Here is a 15092-nt window from a genome sequence, read left to right as displayed (position 1 = left end):
GAAGTGCCTTGTGATTGATGGAGGGGGCAGCAGAGGCAAGGAGAGGCAGTGGGGGGGCAGAACGGTGCCATGGGGGGCAGAGGGGGCAGAACGGTGCCATGGGTGCACACACACACACACACACACACACACACACACACATACACAAATCATCGTCACTCACCTCCACAGCTCTTCGCCATTCTGCTGCTGCCTTCTCCTCCGTTGTCCTTGCCCTGGCTTTTTCCTCCGGCGTCCATTTTGTCCTCTCAGATGCTAGCAGGCCCTGCCTATTCACCTCTTCCCTCGTGCCTCCTAACACAGATCACAAGGGAAGAGAGAGTCTGCGCAGAGGTCCAATCAGTGTGAGGCACATGTCTTGTGTTAACCAATCACAGCCAGGAGCTGTCTTCCCCTTGTTCCCGCCCCCAAGTAACGTGCAACCTAACGTGGAAACGTTAAAGTTGCAGCTGAAAAGTAGGGAAATTACTAGTCGTTCCATTACTTGCCAAATGTAATGGAATTACCCACTCGTTATTTAAAATTGTAACGAATTACAAGTAACCCGTTAAAAATAATGAGTTACTTCCAAGCTCTGAGCAGATTATAAAGCAGTCAATCTGTAAGCACCTTGAAAGCAATGCAGTGATTACTAGGAGCCAACATGGATTTATGAAGAACAAATCCTGCCAAACTAATCTTATCTCGTTTTTTGATCGGGTAACCTCCCTTGTAGACTGTGGGAATGCTGTGAACATAATATATCTCGACTTCAGCAAAGCATTTGACAAAGTGCCCCATGATATTCTGATTAGCAAACTAGCTAAATGTGGGCTGGATGGAACAACTATCAGGTGAATCCACAGTTGGCTCCAGAATCGTACTCAAAGAGTGGTTATCAATGGTTCCTTCTCAAACTGAGTGGACGCAATGAGTGGGGTACCACAGGGCTTGGTCCTGGGCCCAGTGCTCTTCAACATTTTTATTAATGACTTGGATGAGGAAGTACAGAGCATGCTTATCAAATTTGCAGATGATACAAAATTGGGGGGCATAGCTAATACCATGGAAGACAGAAACAAAATTCAAAGGGACTTTGATAGGCTGGAGCATTGGGCTGAAAACAACAGAATGAAATTCAACAGGGATAAATGCAAAGTTTTTCACTTGGGAAAAAGAAACCAAATGCAAAGTTATAAGATGGGGGAAACTTGGCTCAGCAATACGACATGTGAGAAGGATCTTGGAATTGCTGTTGATCACGAGCTGAATATGAGCCAACAGTGTGATGTGGCTGCAAAAAAGGCAAATGCTATATTAGGCTGCATTAAGAGAAGTATAGTTTCCAAATTGCGTGAAGTACTAGTTCCCCTCTATTCAGCACTAGTTAGGCCTCATCTTGAATACTGCGTCCAGTTCTGGTCTCCGCACTTCAAGAAGGATGCAGACAAACTGGAACAGGTTCAGAGGAGGGCAACAAGGATGATCAGGGGACTGGAAACCAAGCCCTATGAGGAGAGACTGAAAGAACTGGGCATGTTTAGCCTGGAGAAGAGAAGACTGAGGGGAAATATGATAGCACTCTTCAAGTACATGAAAGGTTGTCACATAGAGGAGGGCCGGGATCTCTTCTCGATCGTGCCAGAGTGCAGGACATGGAATAATGGGCTCAAGTTGCAAGAATCCAGATTTCGACTGGACATCAGGAAAAACATCCTAACTGTTAGAGCCATACAACAATGGAACCAATTACCTAGAGAGGCAGTGAGCTTTCTGACACTGGAGGCATTGAATAGGCAGCTGGACAGCCATCTGTCGGGAATGCTTTGATTTGGATTCCTGCATTGAGCAGGGGGTTGGACTTGATGGCCTTATAGGCCCCTTCCAAATCTACTATTCTATGATTCTATGATTATTGAGTCTGTAGTGTTGCCAGAGCAGGACCTTTGTGGCAAAAGTCCAGGGTCCCACTCAGCAGAACGAGCTGCAGAGTCCCCAAATACAGCAGGGCTCACTTACGACATTGTGAAGTAACTGAACTAACGCACATTATCATCCAGAGGGAGACCCACAGAAAATCACTGAGTCCAGAGTCTAAAATTACCTAACTACAGCACCACTCCCCCTTTAGAATGCACACCTTAACGTGGTGAGGGGGTTTGAGAGTGTTGAAGAAGCTGAGAGCAATGCTGTCAGGAGTCTAGACCAAGAGGCTAGACTCCTAGCAGGGGCACCCAAGGCGGAATGGTCAAAGCTGAGACAACAGACTAAGATGCATCCAAACTCAGAGGAAGGCAATGGTGAACCACCTCTGAATACCTCTCACCACGAAAACCCTATGAACAGAGTATCCAAAATGCAACACGAGATAGTGCTGGAAGATGAGGCCCTCAGGTCAGAACGTACTCACTGAGCTGCTGGGGAAGAACAAAGGACAAGTACGAGTAGCACTGTGACTAATGACGCAGCTGACTCAAAGCCGAAAGGAATCCCAGAGCCTGATGCGCACAGATGCGAAAGGAGAGTCCGGAGTTGTATGACTCACACAATAGGAACATGGAATGTGAGAAGCATGAACCAGGGAAAGTTAGAAATTGTCAAGCAAGAAATGGAGTGAATCAACATTACAATACTTGGAGTGAGTGAATTAAAATGGACTGGAATGGGACATTTTCAATCAGGCAACTACAAAATATTTTATGCAGGAAATGAGAAATCAAGAAGAAATGGGGTTGTTTTAATAGTGAGAAGTGATGTAGCAAAAGCAATTAGGAGCTACAACGCAAGGTCTGAGCGAGTGATATCAATGAGATTAAATGGGAAACCTATTAGCATAACCATCATCCAAGTCTATGCTCCAACATCAAACGCAGAAGAAGAAGAATTGGAGAGATTTTACGCAGAAGTACAGGAGGAAATTGATCACACACCAAAACAAGATATGATGATAATCATGGGGGACTGGAATGTAAAAGTAGGGAACAGAGGAGAACTAGGAATTGTAAGGAAATAGGGCTTAGGTGACAGAAATGAAGCAGGAGAAAGACTTATTGAATTATGTGAAGCCAATGATTTGTTTCTTGCAAACACATTTTTTGAGCAACCTGTACACGTGGACATCACCAGATGGCCAATATAGGAATCAAATTGATTATAATTGGAAACAGAAGATGGAGAAGTTCCATACTTTCTGCACAAACAAGACCAGGAGCAGACTGCGGTACAGATCATGAACTGATCGTATCAAAAATCAGAGTAAAGCTAAAGAAGAACAAAGCACTCATAATGCCAACATACAATTTAAATAACATCCCAGAAGAATATAAAGATCAAATAAGGAACAGATTTGAGCCTTTAAACTTAGTTGACAGAGAACCAGAAGAACTATGGACTGAAGTCAGAGACATTATCAGTGAAGAATGCAAAAAGACAATAACCTCTTGTTAAAAAGAAAGACCTCAATGGATGACTGACGAAACTCTTAAAATGGTTTAAGAAAGAAGGAAAGCAAAAGCAAAAGGAGATAGAAACACGGTCAGAACCCTAAATGCAACTATATGACGACTAGTACGTAGGGACAAAGAAAACTATTACGATAGTTATTGTATAGAAATAGAAAAGGACAACAAAATGGGAAGAACAAGAGCCCTATTCCAAACGATTAGAGAAATGAAAGGGAAATTTAAACCACGAGCAGGGATGTTGAATAATCAACAGGGGAACACACTGACTGACTGAGATGAAATAAAAGGAAGATGGAAGCAATACACTGAAGAACTCTATAAAACAGATGACAGGATGACAAATTCATTCACGGAGGAACCATATGATGAAGAACCAGAAATTTTAGAATGTGAGGTGAAAGCTGCTCTTAAAATTCTTGGAAGAAACAAATCACCAGGAATAGATGGCATACCAATAGATTTGCTACAAGCTACTCAGACTGAATCTGTCCAAATTTTGAAATATGGAAAACTAAACAATGGCCCACAGACTGGAAGCATTCAATATATATCCCACTTCCAAAGAAAGGGGATCCCAGAGAATGCAGTAATTACCAAACTATTGCCTTAATATCCCATGCAAGTAAAGTAATGCTCAAGATTCTACAACAAAGGCTCTTATCATATATGGAGTGAGAAATGCCAGATGTCCAAGCTGGATTTAGAAAGGGAAGAGGAACCAGATATCATATTGCAAACATACGTTGGATAATGGAACGGAGCAAGGAATTTCAGAAGAAAATCACCCTGTGCTTTATAGAGTACAGCAAAGCCTTTGACTGTGTAGATCATGAAAAACAATGGAATGTTTTAAAAGAAATGGGGGTGCCACAGCATCTGATTGTCCTGATGCCCAACCTCTACTCTGGACAAGGGGCTACTGTAAGGACAGAATATGGAGAAACACACCCATCGGAAAGGGTGTGAGACAGGGGTGTATTTTATCACCCTATTTGTTTAATCTGTACGCAGAACATATCATACGGAAAGCGGGATTGGACCAAGATGAAGGAGGTGTGAACATTGGAGGGAGAATATCAATAAGATATGCAGACGATACCATACTACTAGCAGAAACCAGTAATGATGTGAAATGAATGCTGATGAAAGTTAAAGAGGAAAGCACAAAAGCAGGACTACAGCTGAATGTCAAAAAGACTAAAGTAATGACAACAGAAGATTTATGTAACTTTAAAGTTGACAATGAGGACATTGAACTTGTCAAAGATTATATACCTCGGCACAGTCATTAACCAAAATGGAGACAATAGTCAAGAAATCAGAAGGCTAGGACTGGGGAGGGCAGCTGTGAGAGAACTAGAAAAGGTCCTCAAATGCAAAGATGTATCACTGAACACCAAAGTCAGGATCATTCAGACTATGGTATTCCTGATCTCTATGTACGGATGTGAAAGTTGGACAGTGAAAAAGGCGGATAAGAGAAAAATTTGAAATGTGGTGCTGGAGGAGAGCTTTGCGGATACCATGGACTGCGAAAAAGACAAATAATTGGGTGTTAGAACAAATTAAACCAGAACTGTCACTAGAAGCTAAAATGATGAAACTGAGGTTATCATACTTTGGACACATCATGAGAAGACATGATTCACTAGAAAAGACAATAATGCTGGGAAAAACAGAAGGGAGTAGAAAAAGAGGAAGGCCAAACAAGAGATGGATTGATTCCATAAAGGAACCCACAGACCTGAACTTACAATATCTGAACAGGGTGGTTCATGTCAGATGGTCTTGGAGGTTGCTGATTCATAGGGTCACCATAAGTCATAATCGACTTGAAGGCACATAACAACAACAACAAACACCACCACTGTGTCAAATGCCAGGTTTAATTTAGTTCAATGAAGATATTGATCCAGTGTTTAGCAGCTGTGAAAAAGACAAATTCTGTGCTGGGGGTCATTAGGAAAGGTATTGAAAATAAAACTGCAGATATCATAATGTCTTTATACAAATCTATGGTGTGGCTGCATTTGGAATACTGTGTACAGCGCTGGTCACCTCACCTCAAAAAGGATTTTTTTAAATTATTAATTGTATTTGTGTGGTTGTTGTTCTGTGTGTTCTGTGTGTGTGGATTAGTGTGGTGTGAATGATTTGTATGATTGTTTTGTGTATGTGTATTTGTGTATTTTTATTATGTGCCTGGGAGAAAGGATTCCATCCTTCGTGGGGGGACTTTCGGGGCCCCCAATTAACGTAGTGACGGGTAATGGGAGGTATGGTGTTAGGAGGAGAACTGGCCAGGTAAGGGGAACTCGTCCCAGACAAGTTGTGTCCGTGCCTTGTTCCGGTTCTCCTCGTACCCACAGGATTGCTGGTTGTCCTATCAGCCAGCTCTCGGATCTCCATGTGCTGCTCTTGAATGCCAGGTCGGTACATAATAAAACCTCCCTTGTCCATGATTTAATTCTGGAGGAGTGTGCCGATCTGGCATGTATAACCGAGACCTGGGTGGGTGATCAGGGAGGAGTTGCTCTTTCCCAGCTTTGCCCACCCGGGTATGCGGTTCAGCACTGTGGTAGATCTCAGGGCCAGGGAGGGGGAGTTGCTGTGGTCTATAGGAGTACTTTCCCTCTCACACAGCACCCTGTCCAGGCGGCGACTGGTCTGGAGTGTCTCCACCTTGTATTGGGCCAGGGAGACAGACTAGGAATACTGTTGGTGTACTGTCCACCTTGCTGCCCAACAGCTTCCTTAGCTGAGCTGACGGAGATAGTATCGGAGGTACTATTGAGATCCCCTAGACTTTTGGTACTGGGGGATTTCAATGTCCACGCCGAGGCTGTCTTATCTGGTGCAGCTCAGGACTTCATTGCCTCCATGACAACAATGGGGCTGTCTCAATTTTCTACTGGCCCAACGCATGTGTCGGGACACACTCTTGATTTGATCTTCGCCACTGGTCATGGAGATGGTGATCTGGAGGTGGGATGTTTTTCATCTACCGCATTGTCATGGACAGATCACCGCTTGTTGAGATTTAGACTTACAGTAGCTCTTCCCCTCTGCAAAGGTGGAGGACCTATTAGGTTGGTCCGCTCCCAGAGTCTGATGGATCCTCTTGGTTTTCAGAGGGCCCTGGGAGATTTTCCGGCTGATAAGACTGGTGCTCCTGTCGAGGCCCTGGTCGCACTGTGGAATACGGAGATGACTCGGGCTATTGACACGATCGCTCCTGCGCGCCCCCTCCGATGTAGAGCTCATACAGCTCCGTGGTATACCCCGGAGCTGAGAGTGATGAAACAAGAGAGGAGGAGGCTGGAGTGCAGATGGAGGCAAACTCCCAACGAATGTAACCATGCTTTGGTAAGTGCCACCAATAAGTTGTATATGAAAGCGGTAAGGACAGCGAAAAAACTTTATTTCGCTGCCTCTATTAGGTCATCCTTATGCCGCCCAGCGGAGCTTTTTAAAGTTGTGCGGGGGCTTTTACACTCTGGCCCTCACGATATTATAGAAACATCTGAAGCCCGCTGCAACGAAATTGCTGGACACTTTCAAAATAAGATTGCTTGCATCCGTCGGGACTTAGACTCCGACGTTGTGACAGATGAATCCAGTGAAGTGTCTGGAGCACGGCCTTGTCCTTTATTATTGGATGCGTTTCAGTTGGTGCAGCTCGAGGAAGTGGACAAGGTGCTTGGAATGGTCCGGGCAACCACGTCTGTTCTGGATCCTTGCCCATCTTGGCTAGTGAAAGCTAGCAGGGCTGGAACCACCGGCTGGGCCAAGGAAGTGGTTAATGCCTCCTTGAGAGAGGGAGTAGTCCCTAGTAGCCTCAAGGAGGCAATAGTGAGACCTCTTTTAAAGAAATCTTCCCTGGACCCAGATAATTTGAACAACTACAGACCGGTGGCGAATGTCCCCTTTTTGGGCAAGGTTTTGGAGCAGGTGGTTGCTAACCAGCTCCAGGTGCTCTTGGATGAAACCGATTATCTGGATCCGTTTCAATCCGGTTTTAGGCCCAGTTTCGGCACTGAAACAGCCTTGGTCGCCCTGTATGATGACCTTTGTCGGGAGAGGGACAGGGGGAATGTGACTTTGTTGATTCTCCTTGATCTCTCAGCGGCATTTGATACGATCGACCATGGTATCCTTCTGGGGAGACTCACGGAGTTGGGAGTTGGGGGTACTGTTTGGCAGTGGTTCCGCTCCTACTTCGCGGATCGTCACCAGAAGGTAGTGCTTGGGGAACATTACTCGACACCCTGGACTCTCCATTGTGGAGTCTCTCAGGGGTCGGTTTTGTCCCCCAAGCTTTTTAACATCTACATGAAGCCTCTGGGTGCGGTCATCAGGAGTTTTGGAGTGCGTTGTCATCAGTATGCTGATGACACGCAACTCTGTTTCTCCTTTTCATCTTCTTCAGGTGAGACTGTTGATGTGCTGAACCGTTGCCTGACCACGATAATGGACTGGATGAGAACTAATAGACTGAGACTCAATCCAGACAAGACTGAGACACTGTTGGTGAACGCCTTCCCCGCTCAGATGGTGGATGTGCATCCTGTTCTGGATGGGGTTACACTCCCCCTGAAAGAACAGGTCCGTAGTTTGGGGGTCCTTTTTGACCCTTCCTTGTCTCTTGAGGCTCAAGTGGCCTCGGTGGCACAGAACGCGTTTTACCATCTCCGTTTGGTAGCCCAACTACGCCCCTATCTGGATGGCGATGACCTCGCCTCAGTTGTTCATGCTCTGGTAACTTTGAGATTGGATTACTGTAATGCGCTCTACATAGGGCTGTCCTTGAAGACAGTTCGGAAGCTTCAGCTAGTGCAGAATGCGGCAGCTAGACTATTGACGAGGACCAGTCGGTCTTCGCACATAACTCCTGTTCTGGCTCACCTGCACTGGCTAACTATTTGCTTCCGGGCGAGATTCAAGGTGCTGGTTATGACCTATAAAGCCTTACATGGCATGGGACCGCAATACCTGGTGGAACGCCTCTCCCGCTATGAACCTACCCGCTCACTTCGTTCAGCATCTAAGGCCCTCCTCCGGGTACCAACCCATCGTGAAGCCCGGAGGGTGGTTACTAGATCTAGGGCCTTTTCTGTGGTGGCCCCTGAGTTGTGGAATAGCCTCCCCGAAGAGGTACGCCTGGCGCCTACATTATTATCTTTCCAGTGCCAGGTAAAGACCTTCTTATGCTCCCAGGCATTTTAATCATTTTAATCTTTTTATCTTTTTAATCTTGTAATACTAATCCTTTTATCATCTTATATTTTGTTTAATTGTATTTTGTTTTCATTGTGTCTTATATGTTTTGTGATTTTATTATTATGATGTATGTATTTTATCCTATTCTGTTTACCGCCCTGAGAGCTATTTGCTATGGGCGGTATATAAATGCAACAAAATAAATAAATAAATAAATAAATAAATAAATATTGTGGAGCTGGAAATGTTCAGAAAAGGCCAAGCAGAATGATCAAGGGGATGGAGCGACTCTCCTATGAGGAAAGGTTGCAGTGTTTGGGGCTTTTTAATTTAGAGCAGTGGTTCCCAAACTGGGGGCCGTGAAATTATCCAGAGGGCGCCGCAAACAGTAAAGAAATGATTTCATTTTTAACAAAAGGCTACACTACTTGGATGCTCTGCCTCCCACTGCCACTTCAGACGACACCTCCCCATTGCTCCAAACGAGAGGAGTGAACTTTTGCTGAAGTGCCAGAGTGTTTTTCAGGTGCATGGAGGGCAGGCATCTGCCTATAAAACACATGGCAGATGCCGAAGGAGGCTGAGGGTGTAGCTACCAAGAAGGAGAGGGGATTACGATTGCCAGCTCCCAGCTCCTTGCACTACTGCTGCTGACAACACCCTTGCTCAGAATGAGAGGAGAGGGCTTTTCGTGAAGCAAAAAGAAGCAAGGCTTCAAGGAAAGGCTGCTTTCTCCCTTCCTTCTTAGCAACAAGCCTGCCTGCCTTTTTTGGCTCCTGCTTCATTGCCACCTCTTTTTAAAAATGATTCTTATTTGTGAGGCCACCCAGATCTCACCTTTGGCCCAGACAGAGCCAAGGAGCAGTGCTCGCCCCCCATCTCTGAGGCTAAGTGTATGTGCCAGCCCCCCCTTTCTTCCACCTACACTCCATCCCCAATCTCTCTCCAAGATGCTACAGCAGTTGAGGGCTTCACCCCTCCCAAGTGCCCAGATGCATGCATGACTGCAGATGCTTGCAGGAGGGGCAGGTGTGTTTATGTATGTGCATGCACTGATCTGTTTTCTGTTTCACTCTCATTCACCAAGTGCACACTAACCAAGTCATCAGTTCTGATGATCATCCCAAGGCCTGAAAGTACTAATCCCCTCCTCAATCTATCCATCCTTTAGTCTTCACAGTTTAGCATCCCCACTGCTACCACACTGCTGCTTCTTGATGATGATGATGATTAAAAAGCTCAGCACGTTGGCTGAGGCTGGGGTCCACACACTGCAGCTGAAATGTATTTATTTATTTAACTAATATTGCATTTATATCCCACCTTTCCTCCAAGTTGTTCAAGGTTCCCCCCCTTTTCCATTTTATCCTTACACCAACCCTGTGAGATAGGTCAGCTGAGAGACTGTGTCTGGTCCAAGGTCATCCAGTGGGCTTCATGGCTGCAGGGAATTTGAACCTGGATCTTAGTCCAACACTGTAACCCACTGGTGTTGGGAGATAGGACTGTACATCTTCATACTGTGGGGGGGGAGGGGAATACCAATTTGATTGGACCTTTTCATTAAGAAAAGAAAGCAACACCTCCCTGTTTTCAGGGAGTTTTTTATGGAAAGTGATATTTGGAGATGTGATTTTTGCCACACACCATTTTTTCATTTAAAAGAGACTAAAATTGCAATGGGGGGTCATGAACTTTTTTGAGCTTACAAAGGGGGTCCTGTACTCATAAAGGTTGGGAACCACTGGTTTAGAGAAAAGGCAAGTCAGAGGCAATATGATAGAAGTGTATAAAATATGCATAGCATGGAGAAAGTGGATAGAGAATTTTTTTTCTCCCTCTCTCATAATGCTAAAACTCATGCCCATCCAATTAAGCTGAATGGTGGAAGATTCAGGTCAGACAAAATAAAGTAGTTTTAACTATGGGATTCACTCCCACAAGAGTGGATTAAACTATGGAATTTACACACACAAAAAACAACCTATGGAATTTACCCCCACAAGAGGCAGTGATGGCCACCAACTTGGAGGGCTTTAAAAGAAGATTAGACATATTCATGGAAGATAAGGCTACTAGCCATGATGGCTATGCTCTGCCTCCATAATTGGAGGCAGTATACTTCCAAATACCAGTTGCTGGAAACCACAGGAAGAGAGACTGCTCTTGCATTCAGGTCCTGCTTGCAGGCTTCCCATCGGGATCTGGTTGGCCACTGTGAGAAAAGGATGCTGGACTAGATGGGCCACTGGCCTAATCCAGCAGGCTCTGCTTATGTTCTTATGCTCTTAATTATGTATGGCTATGCTGGCTGGGGCTGATGTGAGTTGTAGTTCAAAACATCTGGAGGGCACCAGGTTGATGAAGTCTGCCTTAGAGCATGATCCAGCCTCAGCTAAGCATTTTTACATTCCCACTTACTTCCAAGTAACAATGTGCATGCTTAGAGCACTACTAGTGGCATTAAAATGCTTCACTTTGGCTGGATTGTGCTCTTTATTAATACTAATATTTTTTGCATAAACAATTTTTTCCAGGAGTCTCACATAAATACTAATTTTTAAGGCTGGCAAAATTGTGATAGTGGGGGAAGGGATGAAACCTCATCCCCCCCAAAAAAATCAAAGCCCCACCCAAGTGACTTAATTCTAGTGTATCCTCATTTTCACATGTTCCTCTGTACTGAGTATACAGGGACAACTGTCTGCAAAAGATTTGCACAGGAGAACAGTTTCTGACTCAATTCAAAATGTTGATCATTACCTTTAAAGACCCCAATAGTTTAGACCAGAGCAACATTCAATAAAGACCAGACATAGTCTAACCACTGTAGCATAACCTTTGTGCCAACAAATCAGGATGACTGCTGAATAAGGTCAGCTGCAGGAGCCCCGAAACACCTTGTTTGTGGGATTTGGAGCAGGCACCAACTATATGCACTTTCCAGAAACAATTGAAGACTTTTTTTTTTTTGCAAGCTTTTCCAGCTGGGTGAAAAGGTCTCATTTTGTACTGGTTCTGAACCTATTTTCTGCTGGTTTTGTACTGTTTTTAAAACTATTTAAACATCTTTATTATATGGCTCTAAGTTGCGTTGAGACATACAAGTAGAAGGTGATTCATGAATTAATAAATAATAACAAGAAACATTTAAAAATCAATAAATAAAGTAAAATATACAATTGACCCAATTCCCCCTACTCCCCCCCACCAAATAAACTCACGTTCCTGTGGATGACCTGTTTACTGAGCGTTCAGCCTGATTTGCTTGCACAAAGCTTGCATGGAAGCTATACAATATCTGCTCTTTAATGGGCACTCATTCTGGTTTGTTTGCAGGGGTTATATGACAATGAATATTCACTCTGATTTGTTTGATCCAGTTTAATTGCACAAACCTAAATTTTCAGTATTTGGCCGTATCTCTTCCACAAAATACTGGGAGTCTGGAGGCAACCTGTAAGGAAGGGGCTTCACAAAGTATTTACCACCCAATGGTACAGGTATGAGGCCACGGTGACACACACCTGATCTGTCTCACAGCCGTACTGTCTTGCCGGCTTTCCTTTCTCCTGCTGCTGCTTCTGCCAGAGCAGAAATGTACATGAATGAAAATCCTCCTCATCTCACATGACAGGTATCACCCTTGTCCTTTGCCCTCTGTATTTTGAAATAGGTGGTCTGCAGTCATCTTGTCAGGATTCAAATCTATGACATTTTTGTCTAAATTCAACATCTAAAACGTACAAAAGTAATGGAACATGGGTCTCACTATGCAGCTTTCTTCCTCCTCACTCTCCTTCCTGTTCTGTCATTAACAGCTACTTGTGGGTATATGGCCTTATTAATAGTTCCTGCACTGGCCAAGATCCACTGGCAATCAGAATGTGTTTTTTTTTTAAAAAAAAATAGGGACTATACAGTCCAGTTGGTTATTATATAATATAGTAGTAAGGAGTCTTTCATTCCCCTGCTACCAGTCACGAAATCCAGATGGCTATTTAAATTATTTTTCTGAGCTAAAAATAAAATAGTGTTATTAATGACAAGCAATTCTGACATTCCACCAGGTTCACAAGAACTGTTTTATATTTACCTCCCAAAAATGGGACCTCCCAGGAGCTGAAGAACACCAAAGGCCGTTTGCAAGTAGCCAAACCCAACGGCATCCAAACCCAGGCTTGTTGACAAATACTAAAAGAGGGGGGAAATCACAGAGAAAGGATGTATGTTACACTTTTGAATGACAGGGAAGCTAAAACTAAATCCTAAAACACTGGTGAGGCTATGGTGCAATCTTCTATGTTTGCATGTCCAGGACATATAAGCTACGTGGTTGGTCACTCACCCTTCAAGCCCAAATAACATTCTCTTAAGCCACAAAACAGAGGGCTTGCTTTTGCCTCTTTCATTGGCTCAGAACCTAATACCCTCTATGGCATAGAACCATGTAATGTCTTAAATCGTACAAATATTAGTTTTTTTCCAGCCATCTGCTTTGTTGAATCAAGCAGTTAGGTTTTCCTACCAGTTTATCCTCCAAAGAGCAACAAAACAAAACAGGACACCTGAGAAAAGTAGTTATGAAACTTTTCAGAGGAGGACTTTTAATCACAACCTACCTGCAACATATGCCCACCTTTAGTATATCCTCATATCATATATCACCACCTTTCTGCTCTCTTTTCCCCCTTCCCCATTTTAAAAGAAGAGAATGGTAGGTGATGGTGCTTTTGGCGCAACTCACCTTAGACTGGGTCATGATCCAGATGAAGACCAAAGCTATATGATATGCAGGTACTAAATAGGGAGTCTGCTAATAATAGCTCAAGTTAGGTCTTATTTAAAAGTAATTGGTGAAAACCATCAGAGCTTGCTTTGATCGCCAGTTTCCATTGGCTCAGTGGAGACTGGTGGCTCCGATGTCAGTAAGGCAGTGAATCGGTTCCGGGTTTTAGTGTGAACTTTCAAGGAGCTGTCCAAGGTATTGAAATCTCACTATACAGCATATATTGTAAGTAATATATACAGTATTTTATAGGACTTTTATGCTGTAAGTCGCCTTGAGACTATTTTTTAGTACTGGGCATCTAAAACATAAATAAATAAAACAAATAAACAAAAAACTTGGTCAAGAGGAGAGGCATTGCCATAGGAACAACTGGCTAATTATGCTCTTCCAAGAAGGGTAGACCTTCCCCTGCCATCCTGAGGCAAACAGGAAGCCTGCATTTGTTTTAGTCTGATGTGGAGCTGGAAGTGGGAAAGACACAAGAGGCTTGACTGCTCTGCTTGCTGAACTCCATGGCTTTGGGGTGCCTCCCAGGAAGCCTAACGGAGAAGCAAGATCTATTGCAGTGTTAATGCTATGAGCCCTTCCATCTCATTGTATATATGTGTATATAAACCATAAATCATGAAGACACCACAGTCTCCAGACACCTTCACTCCAAGGAAACTGAACCCTGGGTAAGCATTGGAACCCCTGGGAGTATCTCACCACTTGGAAATTGGGGTGTGTGCAACAGTATTCTGGTGTTCATGTCAAGCAAATGGGTGCAGCCTTCTAAACTCTGAGTAACCCAGCAGGACATTTAAAGGTGCTGTTCTTTGCGTGTTTAGATTAAACATATACATGCTGTAGCAGAAAAAATTACCAGGGCAGTGTAGACAAGCAGGAAGCATTTGGTCCCTCTTCCTGTGCCCAAAGGAAGATATATCCCTAACTGGTTTGGCTCTATGGTTGCCAGCTTGCCCTTGTTATAAAGGGGTGTGCCTATTTCAGAGAGTTACATCACCACAGAGCAAATATTCTTTTTTCGCCTCCTGATCCCGACAGGGTTCCACAGACACAGAGCAATACGCAACCATTTTAAGAAATAGTTGGCCACCCCCAGCTTGAATTAAAAGTTCATACTTCTTATACTCACTGGAACAATCCCAAACTGCATGAACATGCAGGTTAGGTCCACAGCTGTAATCAGATACGTTACTTGGATCACCCTTTGCTTGGAGATCATATTTACTCTTCTATTATCACCCTTCTCCAAGGGTTCTTCTCTCAATTCCAGTCTTTGTTGTTTCTCTCTCTCCGGAAGGATTCGTAGGTTCATGCTGCACAGGGGAAGCTGTCAGGCACAAACGTTTGTCTGGAGGAATGCCAGTGAGAATGAACTTTCAGCCGGGGAGGGAACACAAGCTCATTAATATATATAGGGTACAAAAGTCATGGTTTTTAACTTGGATTGGAAGTATTCCTGCTGATAGGTTTCCAGCATGGAGGTTATACAACACTGCCAGCTAGTGGTTGTCATCCTGTACTTTCTAGTGCAATTTTCTATCACTTTTCTTATCTTTTTTTGTGGATAGAAAAATGATGGGATAATTGCACTAGAAAGTGTGGGTTAACAACCCAATTTTGTGTGAATA

At 43.9% G+C, this 15092-nt stretch overlaps 1 protein-coding gene across 2 annotated transcripts in view; it reads right to left on the bottom strand.

Moving 5' to 3' along the window:
• Positions 1–14841, bottom strand: part of SLC22A18 (solute carrier family 22 member 18) — a 144599-nt gene extending 129758 nt beyond the window's left edge. For both annotated transcript variants that reach the window (XM_061610169.1, XM_061610170.1), the window contains exons 1-2: positions 14594–14841; positions 12760–12857 (exon numbers count right to left, since the gene is read on the bottom strand). In XM_061610169.1, the coding sequence (XP_061466153.1) occupies positions 12760–12857; positions 14594–14776 (281 nt within the window). In that variant the 5' untranslated portion in view covers positions 14777–14841. The remainder of the gene's footprint in view (positions 1–12759; positions 12858–14593) is intronic.
• Positions 14842–15092: the final 251 nt, after the last annotated feature.

Source organism: Rhineura floridana, chromosome 2 (genome assembly GCF_030035675.1).
Source record: "Rhineura floridana isolate rRhiFlo1 chromosome 2, rRhiFlo1.hap2, whole genome shotgun sequence".
In the NCBI taxonomy this organism is placed as follows: Eukaryota; Metazoa; Chordata; class Lepidosauria; order Squamata; family Rhineuridae; genus Rhineura; species Rhineura floridana.
The sequence above is the reverse complement of the archived record's forward strand: the minus strand, read 5'-3'. Positions and strand labels throughout refer to the sequence as shown.